Source organism: Macaca thibetana, chromosome 16 (assembly GCF_024542745.1).
Source record: "Macaca thibetana thibetana isolate TM-01 chromosome 16, ASM2454274v1, whole genome shotgun sequence".
Taxonomy (NCBI): Eukaryota; Metazoa; Chordata; class Mammalia; order Primates; family Cercopithecidae; genus Macaca; species Macaca thibetana.
In genome coordinates, this window is record NC_065593.1 from 45,534,220 (window position 1) to 45,548,400 (window position 14,181).

At 57.8% G+C, this 14,181-nt stretch overlaps 2 protein-coding genes across 2 annotated transcripts in view; one reads left to right on the top strand and one right to left on the bottom strand.

Moving 5' to 3' along the window:
* Positions 1-14,181, top strand: part of PHB1 (prohibitin 1) — a 444,080-nt gene that overhangs the window by 270,026 nt on the left and 159,873 nt on the right. The gene's annotated exons all lie outside the window — the stretch shown is intronic.
* On the bottom strand, positions 5,794-10,349 carry NXPH3 (neurexophilin 3). Its single transcript, XM_050765713.1, has 2 exons — positions 9,857-10,349; positions 5,794-7,552 (listed from the first exon to the last, which is right to left on the bottom strand). Exons 1-2 carry the CDS (start codon positions 9,908-9,910, stop codon positions 6,848-6,850), a joined length of 759 nt encoding a protein of 252 aa, XP_050621670.1. The 5' UTR covers positions 9,911-10,349; the 3' UTR covers positions 5,794-6,847.

Genomic DNA, 14,181 nt, shown 5'->3' on the forward strand with positions numbered 1-14,181 from the left:
CACATCTGTAATCCCAACACTGAGAGGTTGAGGTGGGCAGATCACCTGAGGTCAGGAGTTCAAGACCAGCCGGGCCAACATGGTAAAACCCTATCTCTACTAAAAATACAAAAATGAGCCAGGCATGGTGGTTCACACCTGTAATCCCAGCTACCTGGGAGGCTGACGCATGAGAATTGATTGAACCCAGGAGATGGAGATTGCATTAAGCCAAGGTCATATCACTGCACTCCAGCCTAGGCGACAGAGTGTGACTCTGTTTCAGAAAAAAAAAAGAAACAACAACAACAAAAAAAACATGAGTGGTCTTTATACGTCCCCAAGAAACCATGTGGCCCCTCTGCAGCCCACTCAGGTTACTCCCTTTCATCGCCCCTCCCCAAGTGGATGACACCTTGAAGAAAGACACTGTTCGCAGGGGCACGGATTTCCTTTGGTGGTTGCAGAGGTAACTCCTGCTTCTTAGGCCGGGCCATTCAGGAGAAATTAGAGCCATGCCTGCTCCTACACAGAGTGTCCTGCAGGGGCAGGGTCTTGGGAGGGCCTAGACCTGACCAGAACAGGCTGTATTGGTCTCAGTGTCAGCACAAAACCAGCGCTGACAGCTTCAGGCCAAGAGCCTGGTACTCTGCTCCCAAGGGCCTGGTTCATGCACTCCCCTGCTTGGCTGTACCCTATAAACCACCCCCAGAAGCCTGGACCACACGGGCTGTTCCATGCAGTTTGTGCCCACTGGGGTGGGAGAAACACTTTGCGTCCCTCAGTTCCCTCAGTGCTAAAAGGGCAGCCACTACTCTGCCCTGTGGACGGTGCCCCTCCCATCACAGGGTCCTTTTGCATTGGACTTCCAAAGCAGTGTTGTTGCAGGTAATTAAAGGGTTTTAATTAAATTAGGATCCCATCTGGCTGGGATCAGTCAGGCCCTTAACGAGGATTGTGTGTCACCAACAGCAGAATGTAGATGGGACTCAGAGGTGTTGGGGATGAATTTGGGGACTGAGGCCTTTCAGGGCTAGAGAATTCTCCTGAGCCCTTCCAGGGCTCTCCACAATGCAGCAGCAACTTGTTTGTTACTCCCCTTAAAATGGAGGCTGTGTGCCTTAAGACAGGGAGGAGGACCCGCGCCTTCCATGTTTATTCTTGCCTGTGAGTCTATAAAACCTCTCTGGTCCGTGCCAAGATATGTAAGCATTATCTCAGTTCCACAGATGAGAAAGCCGAGGCCATGTAAGTGAAGTGCCCAAATGCATCCACTGACTTAGGAGGAGCTAGAATTAACAGCAAGAAAGGGAAACCCAAAGCACAGTGACTTAAATAAGATAGAACTTTGATTTTTCTCTTACATAAAAGTCTGAAGGCCGGCAGCCTAGGGCTGGTATGGTTGGCCTGCCTGCCTGCCTGCCTTCCTCCCTCCCTCCCTCCCTCCCTTCCTTCCTTTTCTTCTTTTCTTCTTCTTTTATTATTGAGACAGAGTCTCGCTCTTCCACCCAAACTGGAGTGCAGTGGCGCAATCTTGGCTCACTGCAACCCCTCCCCGGCCCCCGGTCCCCCGCCCCCCACTTCCCCATCCCCCCACCCCCCAACTCCCGTTCAGTTTGAGTGATTCTCCTGCCTCAGCATCCCGAGTAGCTGGGATTACAGGCACCCGCCACCACACCTGGCTAATTTTTGTACTTCTAGTAGAGACAAGGTTTCGCCATGTTGGCCAGGCTGATCTCAAACTCCTGACCTCAGGTGATTCACCTGCCTCAGCCTCCCAAAAGTGCTAGGATCACAGGCATGAGTCACCATGCCTGGCCTTGGTATGATATTTCTATTCCAGAACATTCCCAGGGACCAAGACTTCTTCCAACTCACTGCTCTGCCACCTCTAGGGTGTGGCTCTTACCCCCTGGTCTAAGATGGCAGCAGCCTCGTACCTATTCCAGGCTGCAGGACAGAGGGTGGAACAAAGGGACAGAGAGTGCACATCAGCTGTCTGATGATTTCTGGAAGGTGCCACCTAAACCTTTGGCTTAAATGTCACTGGCCAGATCTTAGTCACATGACTACATCTAGGGAGGCTGAGAAATGCAGTAGTTATTTCAGGCAGCCACATGCCCAGCTAAAAACAGAGAATCCCATTACTATGGAGAAAGCGAAAATGGGTATTAAGGGACAATTAGAAATCTCTGCCACATGCATGATGGGGCAGAACCAGGGTAGGAACCTAGGTCTCCTACCTCTAGCCTGGGACCCGTTCCCCTTTCCACACCAGAAGCAAGGCCAAGGTTAACATCAACCCATCTTAGAAAACAAAGACAGGAGGAAGTAACATTTATTGAGCAACTGATTTAATTTTCCTAACAATACGCCAAGGTAGGCAAAGCCCTAGTTTTTCATCTAAGGAGGCTCTGGGAGATTATGTCATTAGTCCAAAGCCACATGTCTAATAAATTACAGACCCAGAATGAGGACCCAGCTATATCTTCCTGCAACACCTGTGTTGACAGTTTATTGGCAGCCTCTGCGGTTCAGGAGGACCTAGCTTGTCCCTTGGGACCACCTGACCAGGTGGCCTGGGACAGGAACTGGAAGGCCTCAAACTAGGCATCCTTCAATTGAATTATCAGGTCAGCCTTTGAGCCTAGGAGACCAACAGGAGACAGGGGCCCTATGGAATCACAACCCAGGTGAGTGCCAGGTCTCTGCTGGCATTTGTGGCTTGGTGATGGTGCCAGCTGCCACTCCAAGACTTTGGCATAATTGGCAGGTGCCGCCCCCACCCCATCTTGCCTCTGCCTGGCAGGGCTAATGGTGCCTCTCCTCACCCGTCACCCCAGCCCCCGGTTCTCCTGGCAGTACCACAGGACTTGGAGTCTTCGGAAGTAACATTTCTCTCTCCCACTCCCAGCCATGACACTGGATCATTTCCCAACACAGAACAACTGTTTCATTGTGTCTCTACAGTTCCCCTGCACATACTCACTCGATAATCCCAGCACCTGGTCACCCCTACCTACCCTTCAGCCACCTCCATCCCCATAAACACACCCCCAGCATCCCTGCCACCCACCCACCAGGTGCATCTCTAAGCAATGGGCCTCGCCACCTGAATCTGCCACAATGCAAGGTCACCAGCATTCCTGCCAAGGATGGGGAACGGGGTGACTCAGTTCCCGCTTGCTCATCCCAGGAAAGGGAAGGGGGGCAGGAGGGGGAAGGGACCTAGATACTCATTTGCTTTTGCCTTAAGCTTCATCGAGAAGGAGACTCGGGCGTTGCTACCAGTTGACCTAATGGGTACTCCCCCTTATTAGCTTCTCAGAGTGCTAGGAGATTCACCCTACTTGAGGAAGGAATGCTGAGACCCAGACAGCGCCTTTGAGCAAAGCTGAAGGGCAGAGGCAGCCTCCAGGTGCTCTGATGCCTAGGAAAAGGCAAGCTGTCCCCCTCCTATCCAGAGCACAATTCTTGCCCTCAGGGAGACTCCAGTCTGATGGGGGGGGCGGTGGGGGAGGCGGGGGCACAGCGTCTGCCCTCAGGGATCCCCAGTCTACAGGGCCATCCAGCCCCTGACATCAGGGAGTCCGCAGTCTGATGAGGGAGGCACGGCCCCTGGCCCCAGGTGTTCCCCAGCCTGATGAGGAGATCCAAGCTGTGTCCTTACAGAGCCCCCAGCCTGGTAAACTTGTCCCAGATGCTCCACTGAGGGAGGAGACAAGGCCCCTGGCAGCCCCCAGCTGGGCTAAGGGGTTCGAGTGGAAGACCTCGGGACAACTAAATGGTCTGAGGGCGTTTCAGACTGCCTTGAAGGGCAGTGGATGGGGGAGACCAAAGGGTTGGAGTGTGAGTAGGACCTGGCCGTTTGGGGTCTGGGCAGAGTGGGGGACAGGTTTCTTCAGAGGACTTTCCTGTGAGTGTGTGCATGGCAAGAGTGGGAGGCCAGAGCACTTCATCGTGACGGTGGGGGGGGGGGCGTCACCATGGGGACACTGCTCGCCCACGAGGCAGAGGTGACGTCTTCTTTGCCAGAGGAAGCTGGATGGACCCCTTGCCCTTATGAGGACCAAGGGGGCACAGAAGTATCTGGCAAGAGCAGTAGGGACCAGAGGGCTATTTCAAAGAATTAAGGTTTGGGAGGAAATCTGTTAGCAAAGTCCTAGCTGAGGAGAGCAGCCAGGTTACTGGGGAAGGCGGAAAGGAGAGCTGAGGCGGCAGAGTGTGCATGAGGGTGAAATGAAGTTATTAAAATGAATCCATTCCTGGTGCAGGCAGAACGGTGTGCCAGGCAGGCCAGGCCCTCCAGCTGTCGGCAGCATCTGGCTCTCCACAGGAGGAGAGGAGCAGGAGGGGGGTCAAAGTGCCCCCAGGTGCCTGCTGAGAGTTCAGCCAGGGCAGGCAGGGAGGGCACCCAGGGCCTCTGGCCCCATTGTTCCCTCCTTCCTGCAGTCTCCACGGCGCTGTGGGAGGCTGAATGGCATCCAGTGGGCATCCATGGGTGGGCTGCTCCAGTGCCAGCAGCCTCAAGCCTCCAGGGTCGGGAGCGGAGGGTGGTCTGGAGGCGGGGTGTGTCTCTCACGTCTCTGTCTCTGCTCAGGAGAGACGGCCCCTGAAAGTATGGTGTGGGGGAAACACGCTGGGTCACTTCTTACAAGGTGGGCTGTAACTAGATGGCTTCTCAGCCCCGCCTAGCTCTGTGCTGCAGTATGAGGGGACCGGTTTGCGCTGAGCGCTGGTGGGCAGGGGTGAAAGGTGGGGGCTGGCAAGACCATCTTACTTTGCTACCAGGACTCTCCTCTCCTCAAGAGGGCCCCAAGGGCCCTGAGTGCTGCCCTCCCAAGAGAACTGACTTAGAATGACCTCCACAAGGCACTGTGACCTTGGTAGTGTCTTTCCTTCACAGAGCCCCAAAGGGCCCAAGTAACTCCCAGACGAGGTGCCACTGGCAGCCGGCCATTCTGAGGCCTCTTACTAGCTGCGGGAGGGGAGCGACTGATGCAGGCCCTGTGTCCGCACCCACTCCAGCCTGTTCCTTCACTGGCATGTGGTCAGACTGCAAACCCAATACAATACCCCGGGATCTCTGAAAGGCCCCCTCCCTAGGAGAAGCAGATGGAAATTACAGCTGGGAGAGCGCCTCCGAGGTATCTCCCCATCCTGCGGAGCCATAGCCAGAGATGAACTTCAAGGTCCTTTGAGTGGGTCTCCCAGCGTGGGCCCTGGAGCAGCAGCATCAGCACAGACCTGGGCACTCATTAGAAATTCTGATTCTTAGGCCCCACCCAAGCCTGCTGAATTAGAAACGTGGGTAGGACCCAGAAATCTGTGTGTCAGCAAACCCTCCGGGTGATCTGTGTTTGAGAACCCCTGGTCTGGGCAAGCCCTTCATGTTATAGAGGAAGAAACAAAGAAAGCCAGAGAGGAGAATGGACATGGCCAAGGCCACGCAGCAAAATGACGGGGCTAGGACCCTGCTGGGTCTGCAGATGGCAGTTCAGGGAGGACACCAAGGAACACCCTCATTGGCCCATTCTACCTGCTAGCTCTCCCTCCTCAAGCTGTTCTTGAAGATGCTACGCCCTCCTCTAGCACCAAGCCCAGCGGGTTTACTCAGGTTTCCTCGTGTGGGATCAGACAGCTTGGAACGGGGGCTGGAGAGGGAAGCCCTGAGCCCTCAGCAAGCATCAGCTCCAAGGGCGGTTGGAGCCCTGCCACTTGGGTCTCCAGCAAATGTCCTGTGGCCATCAGAGAAATTCTTGCTGGACCAAGGGATGCCTGAGGCCCTTTCCTTGGACAATTCTGACTCCAGTGCCCCGGGGCAAGCTTTATTTCCTGCTCCAAGAACATGGTTCTGCACACAAAAGTCAGCAATCAGTGGTTTCACAAGACTTCCCTCCCCTCCCCCCACCCACAGATAGACACACAGAACAGATCCAGCACATGCTCTGCGGCCTGGCCCCGCCCCACCCATGCCCGCTGCTGAGAGGGCAGCGCCATCCAGATCCGGGACAACCCCAGTCTGACAGGCGAGGCTGACTGTTGAGGGACCCCTCTCCAGGACATGGATGCTCCCAGAGGAGCTAGCAGAGGGTGGGGTGGAAGAGGGACACACAGCACATGGATGGGCTGTGGCCTTAGTGCTGGGAGAACCACCGTCGTCCTGTCTTAGCTTAAGGATGGGTGTGCCATCAGCAATGGGTGGTAGAGGGGAAGTGCTGGCAGAAGAGGGAATTTTGGAAAGGGGTGGCCTGGCTGGAGACAGAAGGTCAATCTGTCAAGACATCAAAGACCCCAGGGTCACCACTTCAGCCTCATGCCATGCTCAGCACAGGACAAGGGGCTCAGGGCTGCCCACTAGGCAGGGCTGGAGAGCTCCTCTGGCCCCACCCCACCCTCCTGACTGGCTCCTAGGAAGCCCTGTCTCAGCCATCCATCCTAAGTTGGCAGGCTGTCCACACTGATGAAATCTCCCCATCCCTGTCGCTGTCCTTCCTCAGGATGGCAAGAACCAAGGGCTTAGGTTCCTCCCATGACTCTGGGACCACACTGATCGGCCTGCCCACAGGCCTCGGGGATCCAGCATCTCTGTGGCTCCGTGGCAAACCCCTGTGAGGCTGCACAGAGAGCCCGCTCCTCCTCCAGTGCTCCTGTGATCTAGTCACACCACAGCTTCGGGTTGGGGCCAGCACTTGGGACCCTTTCTCTGCCACTTGAGACTTGGCCCTGGCCCCACTTGGCATCTCTTCCTCTCCACCCCCCTCCCTGCCTGAGGCCCAGGCCCTTCCCTGCCCGGTGTCCGGATGGTCTCCTGCATGGGCAGGCCTGTCCTTCCAGCCCTGGCCTGGCCTCTGTGGCCTGCCCCCGGTCACCCAGACGGGTAGTAGGGGGTATCACTATGGTAGTTGTAATCTGGGCACACCTTCTGGACCAGCCGATAGTCCGTGCTGTAGAAGGCGATGTAGACACAGACGACTTTGAAGGGCTGGGAGCAGCTCCAGGTGGCTGAGCTCTGAGCGTGATCTCGGGAGCAGATCTTGGCTGGGTCGTGGGTGCAAAGCGAGGTCCGGCGGCCCCGTTCTACCTTCTCCCACTCCATCCGGCAGTTGAAGATTTTGGAGGCCTTGGCTTCAATGAAGATCTGCTGTTCCTGGTGGAACTCTACAGCTTTACTGGGGGGCACGAGGCTGATGGAGATGTTGCCCTGGCCTGTGGCATTGTGTCGGAAGTGGACGCTGAAGGTCCCGTTGCCATGGTCCACAATCTTCCCTGTGACTAGCAGGTTCAGGGCCACCGTCTTGATGTTGGAGTAGAAGTCGCCCCAGCCAAAGATTTTCTTCACCTTGGCTGAGGGTGGGGGACTGTGGTTCGGGCGGTTGGGGGGCTGCCCAAGAATGCCCCAAGCCTCCCCAGGTGGGGCCAGCAGCCCTAGGACAGTGGCATTGGCCATGGGGCGGGACTTAGGTGAGATGTGGCCCCGCTTCCGAGGCACCCGGGGCCGGGGCTGGCCCTTGTGGTCATCACGCTCAGGGTCCTCTGAGCCGGGAGGACCATCATCCTGGCCACAGATGACCTATGGAGGGAGTTGTGAGTACAGTAAGAGCCCTGTCCCTGGAGGTCCACCACCCCCACCACCAGCAGCACCCCTGTCCCTGCCACTTCACTCTGACCTGGGTGAAGAGCTCCTGCATGTTGTCCACTGAAGCTGGGGGGCAAGTGTACACTCTAGCTTGTGTACATCTCAGGTTCTGACAGTTGGGTCAGCCTGCCCCCCATGTCCTTTCCTCACTGTCCTGTCTTGGCCACTATTCAAAGTCTCAAAGACTGACAGTAATTCTCTCCAGTGGACTGTGGCACCAGGGACAATGGCTCCTACCCCTAGGGAGTCCCCAGTCTGATGGGGGAAGCCCAGCTTCTGATCTCGGGGACCCCCCATCTAATTGCAGAAGTATCATCCCTGTGCTGACAGAGCCCCCAGTTTGATAGGAGGTAGGATCTCTGTGAAATCCCCAGGCTGATGGGGGAGGCATAGTCTCCGCTCTCAAAGAGCCCTGAGTCAGATAGGGGAGCACCATCCTTATCCTGGGAGAGCCCCTGGTTTGACAGGAGAGGCTAGCCCCTGCCTTTTGGGACTTCCTAGTCTGTTGGGTAAGACACTGTTCCTACCCTAGGATAATTTCTACCCTTGGATGCAAAGAGAACCACCAGACAATGGAATAAGAAAGCAGAACACAGTATAATTCTCAAGCACGAATATAGTTTAGGTTTGGCAAGAGGACTAGGGGAGACCCGAGTGAATGCCACACTCAGGATGGCCATGGGAATGGAAAGCCAAACACCTCTCCAGGGGACACTGAGGATGACATGCCAAGATGTTACTTGGATTCTGAGGTAGGAGTTCTTATCCCCATTTCACAGATAAGGACACTGGGGCTCAGAGTTTAACACTACAAGGCTGAGTTCACATAGGGTCAGCCCTTCCGTTACACTGCACACTCCTGGCCTCACAGATCAGATGTGTCTTTTTGAAAGGGTTTTTACCCAGGCGCCATCCGCCTCTGGAATCTGCAGGGGCTCATCCTCCCTCTGCTGGATCAGCTATGGTGACAACCCACACCTGGGGAGATTCCTGGAGGCGCCACAGGGAGAGTGGGACAGCAGTGGAGGGCATCAGGGGGTTGACAGGGCTTCCTGAGGGCGCAGCCTGGCTGCGTGTTTGCTCAGCATTTGAAAGCAACCACTCTCCCTAGGTGTCTTTACTACCAGCACCAGGGGCATCTGGATTTGGCGGTGACACTGGGGTTGGGACAGTAGGGCTCCAAGGGGCTGTGGGCTCCTCATGCCTGTGTTCTGGTCTGGGTGGTGCCGGCAGCTGTGTGCTGTGGCCGAGTCTGTCTCTGCCCCACAGTTCAGGCTGGCCCTGACTGCCAGGCCCCAGAGGTGGGGTAGAGGGACGGCTAGGAGGGGAGGCTCGGGGACTGGGTCCAGGGCTGCAGACCTGTAGGTACTTGTTCCTGGGGATCACGGCTGAGTGGCTGGAGGGTAAAGCTGGGGCCGTGAGAAGGGAAGGGCTCTTCCCACCGTGGCATGGGGCGGTGGCAAGGGGCTTGTTGATTAAAGGGTCAGGTCCAGATGCGGGGCTGAGGCTTCTCCACGACAGTATTGCGGGGAGGGTTGGCGGGCGCTCGGTCGGAGGGGAGTTAAGCCCCTGGGCTGGGTTCGGGGAGGGGTTCCCCGGCGCCGTGGGTCGCCGAGAAGCCGCGGAGCCGGCGCACGGGGAGCGGGCTCTGGGCGCTCAGCTCAGCTGCTGCGAGCGCCCGGGGCGGGAGCCGCCTGCCCAGGTCCTGTGGGGCTCCGGCTGCGCGCAGCCAGGAGAGGAGAGGAAAACAACAGGCGGGGAGGGAGGGAGCGGGAGGGAAGGCGGGAGGGAGGGACGCGGGGGCCGCCCCCCGCCTGGACCGGCTCCGCGCTCTGGGGGACCCAGAACCCGGGGCTCTCGGAGTACCGGAGGTCAGGGGAAAAGCCTGCAGGTCACGACCCGCGCCCCATCGCCCCCACTTCCGCGGTCCTGAGGCTCCGGGAAGGGGTCGGGTAACCCCGGCGACCCCGCTCCGGGCCTTTTTCCGAGCGCCAGTCGCACCTCCAGCCACCCGCCGCGGAGTGGGTGGGCCAGCCAAGCACCCTCTTCCCGCCCCTATTAACCCTATCTGTCCAGTCTCCGGCCTCGGACCCGCCCTCTCCCCCAGCCTCCAGTCTTCCCCGCCATCCCCGGGATGTCGGGGGAAGGGAGAAAGTTTCAGGGCTCGCAAGCTTCCCGCGCTCTCCCCTGATCCTCCGGGCCCCCGCCCCTCTGCGCAGCTCCCCGCGGACCACTCACCAGATAGAGGCTACCCTGCACCAGGAACACGAAGCAGCAGCGAGTCAGTTGCATCTTCCTCCTCCGCTCTCGTCCCCTCGTTCTCCTCTTCTCTTTACGGGGTCCCAGGCCTCTTCGTCCCCTTCCTGCTCCTTCAGGCGCGCCGTCCCATGCTCCAGTCCCCGGAGGCCCGAGGCCCTCCCCTCAGCCTGTCGCCCAGGGCCGACCCCGCCCCCTTCGGTCCAGCTGTGCAGCCGCCGCCCCCTTCCCCTGGTCCAGCTGCCCGCGGCGCGGCCCCCGCTCGAGGTCCCAGATGTGCGCCCCGAGCGCCTCGAAGGGCTCCAGCTGCGCCGTGGCTCTGCTGCTCCAGATCTGCGCTCGGCGCCCCGCTCGGCTCCAGCGGCGCCGCTCTCGCCCAGATGTGCTAGGGACCTGCGCGCGCGCCCGTCCTTGACGCTAATTCCCCCGACCAGGCTGCTCCACCCGCCCCGTCGCGGCGCGCCCCCTGGCGGACGCCCCCGGCCGCGCGGAGCCCCGGCTACCCGCTCCCCGCGCTGCGCCCCGCCAGACTAGAGCGCTCCTGGCGCCCAGGCGGCTCCCGCTTCCTCGTCCCTCCCACCGGCGGCGGCGGCGGCGGCAGGTACAGTGAGCCCAGCCGGTACCTCCGGAGTTAACTCCTCCCCTGCCGGCCCGCAGCCCGGGGACCTAGGACGCGGGCTCTCCAGCGCGGAGGGGACTGCACGCGGGGGCAGAGTAGCTCTTGGAGAGGAAGGGAGAGGGTGGTGGCCAGGGGATAGGGACCCTACCGTTTCCACCCCTCTGGCAGGGCGCCTGTTCCCCGGGAGCGGGCAGCAAGAATCTGCTGCCCTGCCCCCAACTCAGGAATCCTAGAATTAAGAAAGATCCTTTTTTTTTCAAAACCTGTTCTAAGAGCCAAAACCTGCGCTGAGGGAAGTCCTTCTGGGTGTCTAGCCTGCACTCCTTTTGTTATGATGTCTGCTCCTTCCCTCTTCTACTTTACTTGGAGGGGCTGAGATAATCCCTGGACCTCCTGGGTCCAGCCACTGTGACAGGAAGTATTTGGCTGGGCCCCCGAGCTGAAAAGGCTGATAGGAGCCGGGCTAGATTCTGGGGCCGCGGGCAGGTCCTGAGAAGCTGGAGAGTGAGGAGAGCAAGGCCTTCCTGGAGGCTGTCCCTTCATTATTCACTACTTGCCCTCTCTAAGCCACAGGGGTCACCAGGCCGACAGCGGCTCCTATCCCAGCGGGGTCTCTGCAAACCTCCAGGGCAAGGAGGAAGAACACAACCCTGATCTGAGATTCCCAAAGTTGGGGCCCATCCTGCATCACCCCCACTCCATATCTTCAGGTCTCCCTCCTGGAATTCCAGGGTCCCTTTAGTCTTTAGAAAAATGAAAGGTCAAGTCCTGGCACCCCTTGGAGGCTATGAAGGTGAGGAGGCACCCCATCATTTGAAGTGGTCCCAGCTTGGGCTGGGCACAAGGGGCACAGTGGGTGGGCACTCTGCTCTGTGGCCCTCCAAGGCCCAGCTTGGTCCCGTGGCTGCAACCCCGGCACGCACCCAGCCTCCTCCCCCACCATCTGCCAGGCGGGTGCGCGGGGAATGCAGATGAATCTTAATATCAGCCTGGGCCAAGTGCGATGAGGGAGACAGATTCTGCAAAACCCAGACAGCATCACAGAACCCCCTGCATTTCCAGGCACCCTGGGCCGTACCAAGATGCAACAGCTCTTTCCTGGTGGGGGGGTGGGGGGGTGGAGGCGTGCATGTCTAGTCAAAGACCCTCCATAGCCGGGGGAGGAAGGAACAGGCAAATCTTTGGCCTCTAAGCCTCTGGTCCGGCTGGGAGGGAGAAGCTGTTGGCCTGAGTGTGGGCAGCTGGTTCCGGCGCTCAGCTAGGCAGGGGCGTAGCTGGGCCCACTCCTTGTCTGGTTTCCAGAAGGTCCTGTCCCTAGGAGAGCTGTGTGGCCCAGCAGAAAGAGCACAGGTTTTCAGGCCAGACAGTCCCAGATTCTGTTCCAGACCTGGCTGTGTGACCTTGGGCAGGTTACTTTGGTTCTCTGATGTCCGTTTCCTGATCTGTTCTTGCAAGAACCAAATGAGACAAAATGTGCAAACAAAGCGCAGGCACAATGGCTGGCGGGCAGTCGTAGGAGTGCAATAAACGGAAGTTCTCGCTCCTCCACTTCCCACACATTTGCTCTGGCTGCTCCTCCTGCCAGGCTTGCCCTTACTCCCCTCTTGGTCATTTCTGGCTCTCACTGTGTTCAAGTTTCCCCTCCGCATTTATCCATCACCCACTGGCCGAGCCTGTCCGCCGTGCCAGGCGCCAGGCCAGGGGTTGAGATAGAGATGAATGGGACACCGTCCCTGCCCTCAAGGATCTCATCGGCAAGTATGGAACAGAGACATGAAAATCGATAATTATAACTCAGTGTGGTGAGTGGAATAACAGATCCTTGAACAAGGAAGACATTATGGATGCACCGAGGAAGCTGGGGGCAGGGGCGGGAGGGTCAGAGATGGCTTCCTGGAGGAGGTGATACTGCAGTTGTGAGGAAAGAGCCCGCCTGGCAAGGGCTATTCCTGGCAGAGGGCACTGAATGACTAAAGGTCTGGAGGCTGGAACTGGAAGCAGTTTGCTGTTCCGGGAGCACAGAGTGGGAGGAGGGGAGGCTGGGGCCAGATGATGGAGGGTCAAGGGGTTGGGATCTTTGTTTACAAGGAATGTTTGAAGGATTTTAATGGGGCTGTGATTATAGTTAGATTTGCATTTTAAAAGCTTTTGGAGAATCCCCTGGACTAGAGGGAGGGAGAGGAGAGGAAATCATTAGGAGACAAATGCAGCGGTTTGGGGGCAGGGGGCAGGCAGGCTGAAGGCAGCTTTAGGAGGCAAAATGATCGGGATTCGGTTGTTACTGAGGTGAGGCAGGAAGGCAGAGAGGAAGGCAGGTGTGATACCCAGGTCCCTGGCTTGAGCAACAGGCTGGATAGTTGACGAGGTGGGTACCATAGGTGGGAGGAGAGGGATGGGGTCTGTGGTGAGGGTGGGAGGGTCATCTTTGACCCTGTCAAGTCTGTGTGCTGTCAGCCACCCAGGGGCAGGAGAAAGTCTAGCCTGGGGTGCTGGAGGTATGGAGGGTGCCAGAGGAGCACTGGGCACCCTGGCATTTAAGGTAACGTGGTCAGAGGAAAAGAACCCCCAAAGGCTTCCAGGGAGGAACAGGGAGCCAGGGGCTAGGAGGACAGCTGGGGCTGATCCTGAAGCCACAGGAGAAGTGGGGTTTTCACGCCCAAAGTGCCAAGCAGAGTGGACACGGTGTGGAGTATGCACCATGCAGATTCTGGGGTCCCATCCCCAGGGAGCCTTAGTTGGTAGACAGGAACCCAGGACTACATATTACATAAGCTCCTGTCCCCACCCAAGTGATGCTGATGAAGGTGGCCTCTAGACCTGGGTGTGGGGAGTGTCAGGAAGGGGGGAATGAACCACAGCAGAGAGACCTGGCAAGGGAGAGACAGAAAAGTGACCACTAGGCTTGGCTGAGGTTTGACAACAACTGTTCCCAACCTTGGGCCCTCCAGCACTCTCAGGTTGGGAAGACAGATCCAAGACACGTAAACTCTGCACCAAGCACACTCACAGCTGTGCTAGAGGTGATGTGTCTGCCATTCAGGCACACCTCTCCGTATTCCCCACCCCTCCCCAGCCATACCCTGCACATAGCAGATGCTCAGTGATGGGGGCAGAACTGAGCGCTTTAGGTAGACCCCTCTGCCTCCAGCCTTCCCTGTGCCCATTTGCACCCTGGAAGGGGGTGGCCGGGCGTTTGCTGAGCACCTCTGTTGTTTTCACCTGCTTCCCTCTCACCCTTGGAAGAATCCTGTCTATATTGCTTCCTTCCTCCATGCTTCCCCAGTGCTGCCGGAAGGAAAACAACGCAACACAGTGGGCACCTGAGCAGTGCCTCGTGAATGAATGGGAAATGGGGTTCCTAATGGTTTGAAAAGCAGAGAGAGTGATGCCCTTGAGCCAGCTACAGTGGAGAGGTCTGGGGGAGAGCGAGAGTAGATCATTATTGTTGATAATCTCTCATGTTTAGCTGGCAATTTGCAATTTTAAAGTGTTAGGATAGAGTGCTATGTATAGGGTACCAAGGGGGCCTGGAGGGAAACCCTAATTCAGATGAGGGGGCGATGGGCAGGTTGCAGAGAGATTAATCTTAAATGACGTGTGGATCTGCCCAGGTGGGAGGGAATGGAAAGAACCTTCCAGGCAGAGGAAGCAACTCTTACAAAGGCCAGAGATGAAAGAAAGCCTGGGA

Bases quoted from the DNA above. Each gene is read 5' to 3' on its own strand.
- NXPH3 (XM_050765713.1), bottom strand. From the start codon at position 9,910: ATGCAACTGACTCGCTGCTGCTTCGTGTTCCTGGTGCAGGGTAGCCTC. The intron at 7,553-9,856 runs GTGAGTGGTCCG...CTCCCTCCATAG, and splicing joins TGCAGGGTAGCCTCTATCTG to GTCATCTGTGGCCAGGATGA.